The sequence below is a fragment of the Oncorhynchus gorbuscha genome, linkage group LG23, assembly GCF_021184085.1.
Source record: "Oncorhynchus gorbuscha isolate QuinsamMale2020 ecotype Even-year linkage group LG23, OgorEven_v1.0, whole genome shotgun sequence".
Classification (NCBI taxonomy): domain Eukaryota; kingdom Metazoa; phylum Chordata; class Actinopteri; order Salmoniformes; family Salmonidae; genus Oncorhynchus; species Oncorhynchus gorbuscha.
In genome coordinates, this window is record NC_060195.1 from 9,317,096 (window position 1) to 9,329,896 (window position 12,801).

Genomic DNA, 12,801 nt, shown 5'->3' on the forward strand with positions numbered 1-12,801 from the left:
TGATTAAACAGCATGATCATTACACAGGTTCACCTTGTGCTGGGGACACTAAAAGGCCACTCTAAAATGCGTAGTTTTATCACAAAACGCAATGCCACAGAGCGTGCAATTGGCATGCTGACTGCAGGAATGGTCACCAGAACCATTGCCAGATAATGAAATGTTAATTTCTCTACCATAAGCCACCTCCGTTGTTTTAGAGAATTTGGTAGAACATCCAACCGGCCTCAAAACCGCAGACTATATGTAACCACACCAACTCATGACCTCCACATCCGGCTTCTCCCCTGCGGGATCTGAGATCAGCCACCCGACAGCTGATGAAACGGTTTGTACAACCAAATAGTTCTTTAAACGGTCAGAAAACATCAGGGAAGCTCATCGTCCACACCAGGCACCAGAACTGTTCAATGGCCACTGGCACAATGGAGAATTGTGCTCTTTGCAGATTAAGTCGTTTCAACTGTACTACGCAGATCGTGTATGGCATCATGTGAGAGCGGTTTACTGATGTCAACATTGAGAGTTCTCCATGGTGGGGTTATGGTATGGGTATAAACTACAGACAACAATTGCATTTTAAAACAGATACCCATTGTCATGACATCTGCCACCATCACCTCATGTTACAGGATAACTCACCCATGTCGCAAGGACCTGTACACAATTCCTAAAAGCTGAAAATGTCCCAGTGCTTTTGGTGGCCTGCACACTTAGAGTCACCTGTTGAGCATGTTCTGGATTCCCTGTATCGACATGTACAACCGCATGTCCTGATATTATCCATCAACTGAACAGCCATTGGAGAGGAATGGGACAACATTCCACAACCAACCTGAGTAACTATGCAAAGGAGACGTTGCGCTGCACGAGGCTAAATGTGGTCACATCAGACACCGACTGGTTCTGATCCACACCCCTACTTTTTAAAAGGAACCTGTGACCAGACGCAGGAGTCCTCAGTCATGTCAAATCCATAGATTAGGGCCTAATGCATTTATTTCAATTGATTGATTTCCTTAAAATGTAACCAACATTTTTTTATTTTTTATAAATCGTGGCATTTATATTATTGCAGTGTATATAGGGGCAGTTTCCCAGACACAGATTAAGGCTATACCTGCACTTAAGTTAAAAACTCAATCAAATGGTCAATCTCCACCAAAAACCTCCTTAATCTGTGTCCAGGAAACAAGTCCATAAAAAATATTTTTTTAAAAGCACAATGTATACAATACAAAAGTCAGGTTTAAAACAGTAAATAATGTTTATTCAGTTCTCTCATCAGCTGATTGGTATTGTCATGATGAAGTAAATCAGTGAAAAGGCAGACAGGACTTGTTACATGCTCGATAATAACCATTCAGAACCATGATTCAATTTGGCAATTTAAAATAAAACCATTACTTGCATTTGACCTGAAAAGACGGTGTTGGTAATACACAGGACTGCCCAGGCAGTACATACACGTTCCTTTAAGAAACAGGGAGAGAACGCCAAAACCAAACTGGGCTGTTCCAATTCAACTAGTCAGTTTAGACTCTTTACTTTCTTTCCGCAAATTCAAGTTCGGGACGTAAAAGACGAGGAGAAATGCCCAGATCGTGTCAACGTCGGGAGAAAGGAGAGATGGATCACATTCCAGAATCCCAGGGTAGAAAACAAAAAGCCAACAGGAGGGAGGGATGGAGAAGCCATCTTTGTACAATACTCAAGTCGGGGAGACTGACATCAGCAGTTGTAGCTGGCATGGTACATTAGACCAACAGAGTGACGTTCACTGACGAGGTCCCATGTAGCGACCTCCTTCACTGGGTCCAGTACCTCGTCCAGAGCCAAAGCTGGGTTTCTGTGCCATGCCACCCCTGGTGGGGGGGCCTCTGGGCCCTCCTATCCTCTCTCGGGGCCCTCCGGGGCCACCTGGACCTCTGGGGCGGATGTCTCGCCGGTCCCCTTCCCGGGCGGAGCGGGTCTTCTTTTCCTCCACGTTCAGTCGGATGTCGCCTCTGAACTTAATGGGCTACAGAGGAAAGAGGACCGTCAGTACATTCATTCATATGATCAAAAACAACTACAGATCAGAGTGAATCCAAGGCTTCAGTAGAGTTAAATTCATCTAATCAGCATGGGACCTAGTAATGAAAACATATTGAAAATAATTCTTACCCGGTTGCTTAGGATTTTCTGTACAGGTTCAAAATCGTCAAACACCACGAACCCAAAGTTGGGAAGCTTCCCTCCGCTGTTGATCCGTAGCTCAAGCACAGAACCATACTCTGTAGGAGGAACCAGATCATAGAAAAATTACAAATCAACCATTTCAATTCATTACTTCACTTGCTACAAAAACATGTATCATATTCTGTGGCAGGGACACAGATTGTTTAACATTACGAGAACAATGATTTTAATCAGTTATTTCAAACCCTTTTTACAGGTCATTGGGGGTGATTAATGAAGACCAGACACCTAAAATCGGGCACTTCGACACCCCAGCAGTCAGTTGAAGCCATACGAATCCATTCATTAAAACACTTTAATTTTACAGACCATTTAAATAAAAATGTGACATACGCTGGAAAAACTCCTTGAGCTCTGCCTTGTCCACATCATGGGGGACGTTTCCTACGAAGAGCTGGTGAGCGTCTGGATACCTCACCACACGGCGAACCTCCGACGGCTCTCCCTGCTCTCCTTCCCGCACTGCAGACAAGAGGCATGAGAGATCACTTTAGTAACAGACATGCAACTCTTATCTACATGTCTGATGTTTCCTCAAACAGACCAGACCAACACAGATCAGATTACGTTCAATGTAGACAGCACACTGTAGCAAAACATTTTTAATAGATTACATTAAAAAAAAATCTGTTCTTATTGGATGACGTCAGGTAGTACCGCCCAGTTTCACTTCATTTCAAAACGTTTTCTACATCCTAAACATGACCCAGCTGTCTGGTGGACGGTACCTCCTGGTCGGGGTCCTCTGTTGACTGGTGGGGGGCCTGGCCTTGCTTCCCGTGGTCTCTGGTCTCCTCTTGGTTGTGTTCTCTGTGCTGCGGCTTCCGTTTTCACCTCCACCCTGGGCTAAAGCGCCAAGACAAAACAATGACAAAACAGACTAGAAGACAAGACTACATAATCAAGCTACATAACCAGTTGATTGAATGTGTTCATTTCCCTTTTAAGAGGAACCTTCATTTTAAAAAAAGTCGACAAATGTGTTTCTTATACCTAATAGTTTTTCTTCAACGTGAAGGATACATCCTAGATACGTAATAAAAGATTTTAGCCCTCTTAGTAATCAATGTAGTACATGTGGTCTTTCTTCCACTGGTATTTAATAGATGATTTTTACATTGAGAAAAGTAACAAAGTTAACGTACCGGTGCCGAGGGGACTTTGACGACGTGGGGGGGAATGCCAGAGACTGGGACAGCGCCGCTAGGGGGAAGGTTCTTACTGGTGACAGATGCCCAGGAGAAAGGCTGGAGGAGAGACCAAACAGATGGTATTATATTAAGCTGAACGAGGTCTGGTAGCTGTACAGGGAAAGCACTAGAAGCAAGGTAAAACTAATGAACAACATCAAAAAGATAAAAGGAATTTCTCAGCAATTGCTAATTTTGTAAATAAACTAATCAAAGCTGATATTCATGCAACCAAAATGGTTCTTAAACCAAAACAGAATAGGTGTAGACAGGTCACACATGGGATTGGCTTGTGACCTCAGCATTGACAGAGGATAACCAGCTAAAACATCCAGAGACGATGAGACAGCCAGGTCACACATGGAAACCTGACCACCACGTTGACATGACCATACCGTAGCCAAAACGAGGGTTGAGCCCTACCCGGTTATCTTCAGCAGCGGGTGGAGGGGCAGGGTCAACAGAGGGCAGGGGTGAGGAGACAGGACACTTCTCTGCCTGCTCCTCTGTAGTGTGGTGTTGTTGCTGCTGGGTCTCTGGCTCCAGGACCGGTTTTCCATCCACCACGTCTGGATCTGGCTCCGCCTCCGCCTCAGGTTCAGGCTCTGGGGTTACAGCTACCTCCTCCTCCTCCACTAGCCCCTCTGGCTCGGTGCTGAAATAGCCCAGACACAGATCTAATAATAACCTCGAGCATATTCTGGCCATAGACTTCTCATAAAGAAACTAACGTTCTAATTTGAGATAAGGAACAAGGAGAATATGCATTACAGCATGCTACCTTCCACAGTTAAGAGGTGGCGACTAACGGAGACGAAACTGTAGGCTAGAAAAATCATGTTGCACTTATTTGGTAAACCAACATTTCGGCATTAGTGCCTTCTTCAGCGTTGCATATAACCACATTATGCCAAAATGGGTGGTTCTCTATCTACACGTGGACACCTGCTCAAACATCTCATTCCAAAATCATGTGCATTCATATGGAGTCGGTCACCCTTTGCTGCTATTAACAGCCTCCACTCTTCAGGGAAGGCTTTCTACTAGATGTTGGAACATTCCTACGGGGACTTGCTTCCATTCAGCCAAAAGATCATTAGTGAGGTCAGACACAGAGGTTGGGTGATTAGGCCTGGCTCGCAGCAAGTGTTCCAATTCATCCAAGATATTCGATGGAGTTGAGGTCAGGGCTTTGTGCAGGCCAGTCAAGTTCTTCCACACCGATCTTGACTAAACAGAGGAAAAGGCCTTCCCAAAACTGTTGCCACAAGTTGGAAGCAAAGAATGTCATACGCTGTAGGGGTAAGATTTCCCGTCACTGGAACTAAGGGGCCTCGCCAAAACCATGAAAAACATCCCCAGACCATTCCTCCACCAAACTTTACAGTTGGCACTATGCAGTCAGGCAGGTAGCATTCTCCTGGAATCTGCAAAAAAATAGATTTGTCCATTGAACTGCAGACGCTTGGCATTTCCCACGGTGATCTTAGGCTTGTGTGCGGCCACTCGGCCATGGAAACCCCATTTCACAAAGCTCCCGACGAACAGTTATTGTGCTGACGTGGCTTCCAGAGGCAGTTTGGAACTCGGTAGTGAGTGTTGCAACAGAGGATAGATGTCGGTCCCATTCTGAGAGCTTGTGTGGACTACCAATCAGCAACTGAGTCGTTGTTACTCCAAGACCTTTCCACTGCACAATAACAGCACTTACAGATAACCGGGGCAGACATTTTAGACTGAATTGTTGGGAATGTAGCATCCTATGACAGTGCCACGTTGAAACTCACTAAGCTCCTCAGTAAGGCCATTCTACTGCCAATGTTTGTGTATGGAGATTGCATGGCTGTGCGCTCGATTTTATACACAGGTCAACAACTGGTGTGGCTGAAATGGCTGAATCCACTAATCTGAAGGTGTCCACATACTTCAGCTAGCTTTCAGTATTCACTCACACAGAACTTATATAATTGCAACATGTAAAGTCTTGGTCCCATGTTTCATGAGCTGAAATAAGATCCGAGAAATGTTTCATAAATACAAAAAACATATATGCCGGGGCGGCAGGGTAGCCTAGTGGTAAATTCAAATCCCGAGCTGACAAGGTCCAAATCTGTCGTTCTGCCCCTGAACAGGCAGTTAACCCACTGTTCCTAGGCCGTCATTGAAAATAAGAATTTGTTCTTAACTGACTTGCCTTGTTAAATAAAAGGTAAAAAAAAAAAAAAAAAAAAAACACATTTCTCAAATTGTGCACAAATTTGTTTATATCCCTGTTAGCGACCATTTGTCCTTTACCAAGATAATCCATCCACCTGACAGGTGTGACATGAAGATGATTAGACAGGATGATCATTACACAGGTGCACCTTGTGCTGGGGATAGTAAAATGCCAATAAAATGGGCAGTTGTGTCACAACACAATTCCACAGACGTCTCAAGTTGAGGGAGCGTGCAATTGGCATGCTGACTGCAGGAATGTCCACTAGAGCTGTTGCCAGAGAATATAATGTCAACTTCTCCACCATAAGCCATTGTTTTAGAGAATTTGGCAGTATGACCAACCGGCCTCACAACCGGAGACCACGTGTATGGCGTTGTGGGAGAGCGGTTAGCTGATGACAACGTTGAAAACAGGTGCCAGTGGGGTTACGGTATGGGCAGGCAATGGAAAACAAACTGGGCTTTATTGATGGCAATTTGAACGCACAAAAAATACCATGACGATGTGACCAAAACATTTCCAGTCATGTGAAATCCAGAGATTAGGGCCTAAGGAAGTTATGCCAATTGACTGATTTCCTCATATGAACTACAATTCATTTTACTGAGGTTACTTCATCTATATTTTTGTTCAATGTACAGTCAAACATTGACACCAAAAGCGGTAAATCAATACATGTTCTAATTTGAGTAATAATAAATAATAATATATGCCATTTAGCAGACGCTTTTATCACCCTTTGCCTTGATAAGAGCTTTGCACACTCTTGGCATTGTTTCAACCAGCTTCACGAGGTAGTCACCTGGAGTGCATTTCAATTAACAGGTGTGCCTTCAGCCAATCTGTGGAATTGCTTTCTTTCTTAATGCGTTAGAGACCATTGTTTTGTGACAAGGTAGGGTCAGGCATACAGGTATACAGTAGATTACCCTATTTGGTAAAAAAAAAAAAAAAAAAAATCATATTATGGCAAGATCAGCTCAAATAAGCAAAGCGAAACGACAGTCCATCATTACTTTGAGACACGAAGGTCAGTCAATCCGCAACATTTCAAGAATTGAGTTGGCCTCAGCGTGAAGGAAAAGCAGCCAACAAGTACTCAGCATTTGTGGGAACTCATTCAAGACAAAGCATTCCAGGTGAAGCTGGTTGAGAGAATGCCGAGAGTGCGTAAAGCTAAAGGGTAGCTACTTTGAAGAATCTCAAATATATTTTGTTTTGTGTAACACTTTTTTGGATGTGATTCCATAGGTGTTTTCATAGTCATTTCAGTTCCACAATGTAGAAAATAGTACAAATTAGGAACAACCCTGGAATGACTAGGTGTCCAAACTGTTGACTGGTACTTTATGCAAGTGATTTCAGTATTTTTTTTGTCCCCCACACATGCAACAATGTCCAATAACAATTAAAAAATGTTAATGGCTAGGCTAAATTAAATGAGAAAGGGCTAGATTGCGATTATATTTGAAAACATGTTTCATTTATTTAAATGTTCATGCAAATGGTCCATTGGACAGGTAATTAGCAAAAAATACACAAATATTAGTGGGAATTGTGTTTTATTACCGTGTAGGAGACCCGTTCTAAGCATTTAAATTAATATCATTTTTCTTTATAGCAGGGATGAAGACGTAACAGGCAATGTTTTGCTTTCCAATAACCCCTGTCAGTGTTGGTATGAGGACATTGTTCGACGTGATTACAATTGAACAGGGTAATTTCTACTCTGTTAGGATTAATTACAATAATCCTAATGAGGTCCTAATGCGTTACACCCCCATATCCGACACTCTCACTAACATACCGTCACTATTATGAAGTAAATGTTTGCCACCACTCTTGCGCCAGTAATACAGACTTATCATCGAGGATAAAAATAAAAAAGTAGAGTAGGATTGCTGATCTAGTCAAGACTAAGATGATATTAAGAGAAGATGAATAAGTTCCCTTACCAGGGTGTCTGTTCGTAGAAGCCCGCAGCCTCTTCCTGGTTCACCTCTGGTGATGGTACCCTCTCCTCCATCTCCTCCACATCCTCGTCAGACTCTGAAACGTCAACACGAGTCCCACTTAAGACGTTTTGGGGCAGAATCAAATACCCATTCCATTTGAGTCGTTTAGCAGAGGCGTATTATTCACTGGTGTTGACCCATATGCAAGGTAATGTATGAGTTTAAAAAAAAAAAAAAGCACTGCGTTGGGAGTTCAATAAAGAGCAACACTTCTAACCATGATGTATTAGTCATGAGAAGTAAATGACATAAAAGAACCAGCCAACTGTAAAGCAGCTTCCTGATCTTTAACAGGCTCACCTTCAGGCGGTTCTGAGTCAGAATCCCCAAACACTTCATCTTGGTAACGGAAAACATCGTTGTGAACGTAGAACTTGTTTGCTACAGTGCCCTGAAACACCAACGTCACTGAATTTTAAAAGAAAATTAACCCGATAGCTGAACTGGACCACACTAACACAATAATGAAAACGTTTCAAGGACAAAATGTTCATCTATACAGTTAAAGGACCTACCTCAGGGGCCAGCACGAATGTCTGCATGAATTTGCGCATGGGCTGCATGTCGTTGGACAGCTCCCCCATCACTTGCACCACCACGCCCTCGTTCAAGGTCGCATGGGCGTCCACGTGTCTGATCTTGGTGTGGCAGTCACGAAAGTTCAGCGCCAACACTTTTTTATGAATCTCCTTTTCACATAAATAAAAGACCTTGATGAGAATCTCAAACTTAAGGGTTAGCCTTGTATCAGAATGCCTAACTGACAATACATTAGCCATCTTTAATAACAATGATAGAGCAACGTCATAAAATCATTAGTGGATGTGTCACATTGGATATTTGACAAATTAAACCTATATTACTGCTTCACTAAGGTTTCATTAAGTTTTTCAGACATAATTTAGGGAAATTGTTTTGCAGCACGCACCGACTGTCCGTAGACCGCTTCAACTGGTTTGCCATTGTTGTCCAGACCTCCGTGGACATAGGAAGAGTTCTTCCCATAAAACCTAAAACAAGATGAAAAATCAGTTATTTCTTGTATTAGAGGCATAGATAGCCCACTAATATATGAAAGCAGATCATGGAATAGATACTGGTGTGGGACAAATTCAGGTGCCTGGTTGAGTAGTGTGTAGTACTGTATTGGCTTTACCTGTGCAGGTAGTCAGGTGCCTGGTTGAGTAGTGTGTAGTACTGTATTGGCTTTACCTGTGCAGGTAGTCAGGTGCCTGGTTGAGTAGTGTGTAGTACTGTCGGACAAACTCCCGCCCGACGAGCTGGGCACTTGGCTTCTCCATCACCATTTCTTTGGTCAGCTGGAGAGAACTGAAAAGGGGACAAGGTGTAGTTGTCATCATGGTGTTGATAATTGACTGGGAGGTGAATAGCAGTCTGATCTCAAATTAAATTGGGTAGGTTGCATACAAGTGATCTGTACCCGTTCTGGTCACCATCTGTTTCTGTTCAGTCTGAAATCCCACTAGCCATATAGTCAAGCTACACCTGATGACCAAATGTATGTGGACACCTCATCAACCCCCCCTTGTGGCTATAACAGCCTCTACTCTTATGGGAAGGCTTTCCACTTGATGCTGGAACATTGCTGCGGGGACTTGCTTCCATTCAGCCACAAGAGCATTAAGGCCTGGCTCGCAGTCAGCATTCTAAATCATCCCAAAGGTGTTCGATGGGGTTGAGGTCAGGGATCTGTGCAGTCAAGTTCTTCCACACCGATCAACATTTCTGTATGGACGTCACTTTGTGCACAGAGGCATTGTCATGTTGAAACCCGGAAAGGGCCTTGCCCAAACTGTTGCCACAAAGATGGACGCACATAATTGTATGCTGTAGCATTAATTTCCCTTCACTGGAACTAAGGGGCCTAACCTTCCCATCATTATGGGGCGGCAGCGTAGCCTAGTGGTTAGAGCGTTGGACTAGTAACCGGAAGGTTGCAAGTTCAAACCCCCGAACTGACAAGGACACTATCTGCCCCTGAACAGGCAGTTAACCCACTGTTCCCAAGCCGTCATTGAAAATAAGAATGTGTTAACTGACTTGCCTGGTTAAATAAAGGTAAAATTAAATTACAATTATTCCTTCAATCGTTATAATTGGCACTATGCATTGGTGCAGATAGTGTTCAAGGCATCTGCCAAACCCAGATTTGTCTGTCAGGCTGCCAAATGGAGAAGCGTGATTCATCACTCCAGAGAACGCAGTTTCCACTGCTCCAGAGTCCAACGGCGGCGAGCTTTATACCACTCCAGCCGACGCTTGGCATTGCACACGGTGATGTTAGGCTTGTGTGCAGCTGCTCGGGCCATGGAAACCCATTTCAGGAAGCTCCTGACAAACAGTTATTGTGCTGACGTTGCTTCCAGAGGCAGTTTGGAACTCTGTAGTGAGTGTTGCAACAGAGGATAGATGATTTAATGCGCTATGTGCTTCAACCGTCCCATTCTGTGAGCTTGTGTAGTCTACCACTTCACGACTGGGCCGTTGTTGCTCCTAGATGTTTCCACTTCACAATACCAGCACTTACAGTTGACCGGGGCAGAAATTTGACAAACTGATTTGTTGGCATCCTATGACAGTGACATGTTGAAAGTTAGTGTGCTCTTCAGTAAGGCCATTCTACTGCAAATGTTTGTCTATGGAGATTGCATGGACGTGTGCTAGATTTTTATACACCCGTCAGCAACGGGTGTGGCTGAAAATATATACACACACATATAGCCAATCATGAGACAAATGCAATCCAAGGATGTTACAGGAGGCTGTGCAAGAGCATAATTCATTTGCATTTCAACTGGTCTTAGCTAGCTAGAAATCTAGTCAACCAAGTATTGGTTTCAGTTCATAGTAGTATGAAATTCATTGTGGGAGACAAATGGGTCACCCAGACCCACCCAGCTAAGCTAGTTACCTAGCGTGAGTTAGCCAAGTGTCTATACCTAAAAATAAATAAATAAAAAGGCCAAGATGCAACACCGGTCACGCCACGGACAGAAAAATAAAAAAATATAGAAATTACGTTTTTGCCCTTCAGGAAAAAAAAGGGTATTTATTTAGTTGTCTGGACAACTATCCTAATAGCCAATCAGCTGACAGCTGGAACTAGCTTCGACATCTTTCATAAGCAGCACGTGCGGCGAATAGAACGCTGCTGCCTAGCTAGCTGGCTAGCTAGCTGGCTAGCTAACTGGCTAGCTAACTGGCTAGCTAACTGGCTAGCTAACTTTTCCCCAGTCAGATTTTAACTCAGCTAACAGTCTAAAACAGCCGACAAATTGTTCATTTTCGACAAACTGATATTGTAAACATTTAAACAGAGGCGTTGGATGGTAAAACATTTATTTTTTAAATACACCGGTAACTGGGCAATCATGTCTCGCTAGCTGTTCCATTAGCTAAACTAAATAAATTAGGAAAGGCCTTTCTTTCAACCATCGGATTAGCTGACTATGTAGACAGTCAATTTGGGCATTGGCCGACTGATTAAACCCACGTCAACCGATGCAATGTCATTAGTCACACATTGAATAAATGAAGACACGAATTTTCTAGATGGAGTTGTGTTCGTTAACACACAACTCCAAGATGGATTTTTAGCTTCATCATGCGAACCCGCGTTCACGTTAAGATTACGGGTATTAACAGCAGCGGATATTTATTTAATCATGCTACACAGGGTATTGTACTTACCAGGAGGCAATTGTTCAAATCGTTAATAAAGTGATTTCACTGAATCACCTCCGCTCTGCCAGGCGGTAGCTAGAACAACGTGTTCGGCTGCTCTTTTACCGGTCTCAACTGTGGGACATGGACAACCTACCGTGATTTCCCCCCCGAGATATATGAACCAATTAATGTACGGCGAGAGGAACTGTGTCACCAATCAAATGTTTGTATTCTAAGCAGTTTAGTCTACAACCAATTGTTGTGGAGTATGTGTCTACCTGTCGTTCTAAATGTAGCCAATAGGAGACGTGGTGGATTCCGGTTATAGGCACACGCTTGGTAAGACATTTGACCGAGCAGCAGCACACCGGATCATGGCCCCGAACGAAATTGTCGGGGGTATTTTTCGTTGCACTTGGTTCAGCTACCCCGGCACACATTTATTAATTTTTAATTTAAGCTTCATTTTAAGAGTAAGTCGTGCTTAGACCAAGGTCTCTTTCAAAGATGAGTCCACATAGCCTTATTTCTATTAAAGCATATTGGATGACTGGAATATAGTTAACATTCACCCAGTTAAATCTACCATCAATAGGTTTAGGCTACCACATGATACTGAAATTGTCCCTATACCCATCACGAGGTTGCTACAACCTAGCCTACGAATGAATGTTCACGATTTAGGTAACACAGGAGATTTGAGGTGATAGACAAAGACATGTAATACAGCCTTGAACACTAGCCTGTATCTAGCTGATAGTGCATGGTTTCCCAAACTCGGTCCCCGTGCACAATTGTTCATTTGCCAAAACACTACACAGCTGATTCAAATAACCAATTCAGCATGAAGCTTTGATTTTAATCAGCTGTGTAGTACTAGGGAAAAAAACTGGGGCAGGACCAAGTTTTGATTACACCCTAGATCAGTTAAATCATTAATCCCGACAGTTTCTATGGGACAAATTCGGGTATGTTAATCCCCATTACATTCCGTTTAATTAAAATGTTTTTCAACACAATTGGCAGAATGAATACACCCCTGATCACACACAGTTCACTTTCATAAACACAAAAAAGAAAAAAAGATTGTTGTATTCCTTCTCACATCTCTGCACTCCTCATCTCAACTTTTTCCCCTCGCTTGTGGACAATACATCAGCTGTCTGACCAGGTGAAAAAAACTTTCCAAGCAAAGCTTTCATATCATAACCGCTACATACAACTTACATCATTGTCACCATATTAGCTAAAGTAACATCATAGTCAACATAGCTAATAGATCGAACATGTTAGTAAACCCGCTCTAATCATGCAGTAGTCAGTAAGCAGTTTAACAGTTACACCGGCGGGCTCCGGTGGCAATACATTTGTAAAACCAAAAGCTTACCTTGACTTGGAGTTCCAGTGTTGGATGGTCAGCCAGCTGGTTAACATAGCATCCCTCTGA

The 12,801-nt window shown here is 43.1% G+C and overlaps 1 protein-coding gene across 2 annotated transcripts; it reads right to left on the bottom strand.

Annotated features, from left to right (window-relative positions):
- Positions 1–1,248: 1,248 nt before the first annotated feature.
- g3bp1 (GTPase activating protein (SH3 domain) binding protein 1) lies at positions 1,249–11,534 on the bottom strand. Of its 2 annotated transcripts, XM_046324718.1 has the most exons (12): positions 11,379–11,534; positions 8,880–8,996; positions 8,596–8,677; positions 8,183–8,356; positions 7,968–8,058; positions 7,608–7,701; positions 3,855–4,086; positions 3,387–3,488; positions 2,970–3,087; positions 2,575–2,703; positions 2,167–2,276; positions 1,249–2,020 (listed from the first exon to the last, which is right to left on the bottom strand). In XM_046324718.1, exons 2-12 carry the CDS (start codon positions 8,972–8,974, stop codon positions 1,778–1,780), a joined length of 1,470 nt encoding a protein of 489 aa, XP_046180674.1. In that variant the 5' UTR covers positions 8,975–8,996; positions 11,379–11,534; the 3' UTR covers positions 1,249–1,777. The 2 variants fall into 2 exon arrangements, with proteins under 2 accessions (XP_046180674.1, XP_046180675.1); XM_046324719.1 differs by lacking the exons at positions 8,880–8,996; positions 11,379–11,534 and adding an exon at positions 8,824–8,862.
- Between the last annotated feature and the right edge of the window lie 1,267 nt (positions 11,535–12,801).

Bases quoted from the DNA above. Each gene is read 5' to 3' on its own strand.
- g3bp1 (XM_046324718.1), bottom strand. From the start codon at position 8,974: ATGGTGATGGAGAAGCCAAGTGCCCAGCTCGTCGGGCGGGAGTTTGTC. The intron at 7,702-7,967 runs GTGAGCCTGTTA...TTGACGTTTCAG, and splicing joins TGACTCAGAACCGCCTGAAG to AGTCTGACGAGGATGTGGAG. The intron at 3,489-3,854 runs GTAGGGCTCAAC...TCTCTCCTCCAG, and splicing joins CCGCTGCTGAAGATAACCGG to CCTTTCTCCTGGGCATCTGT.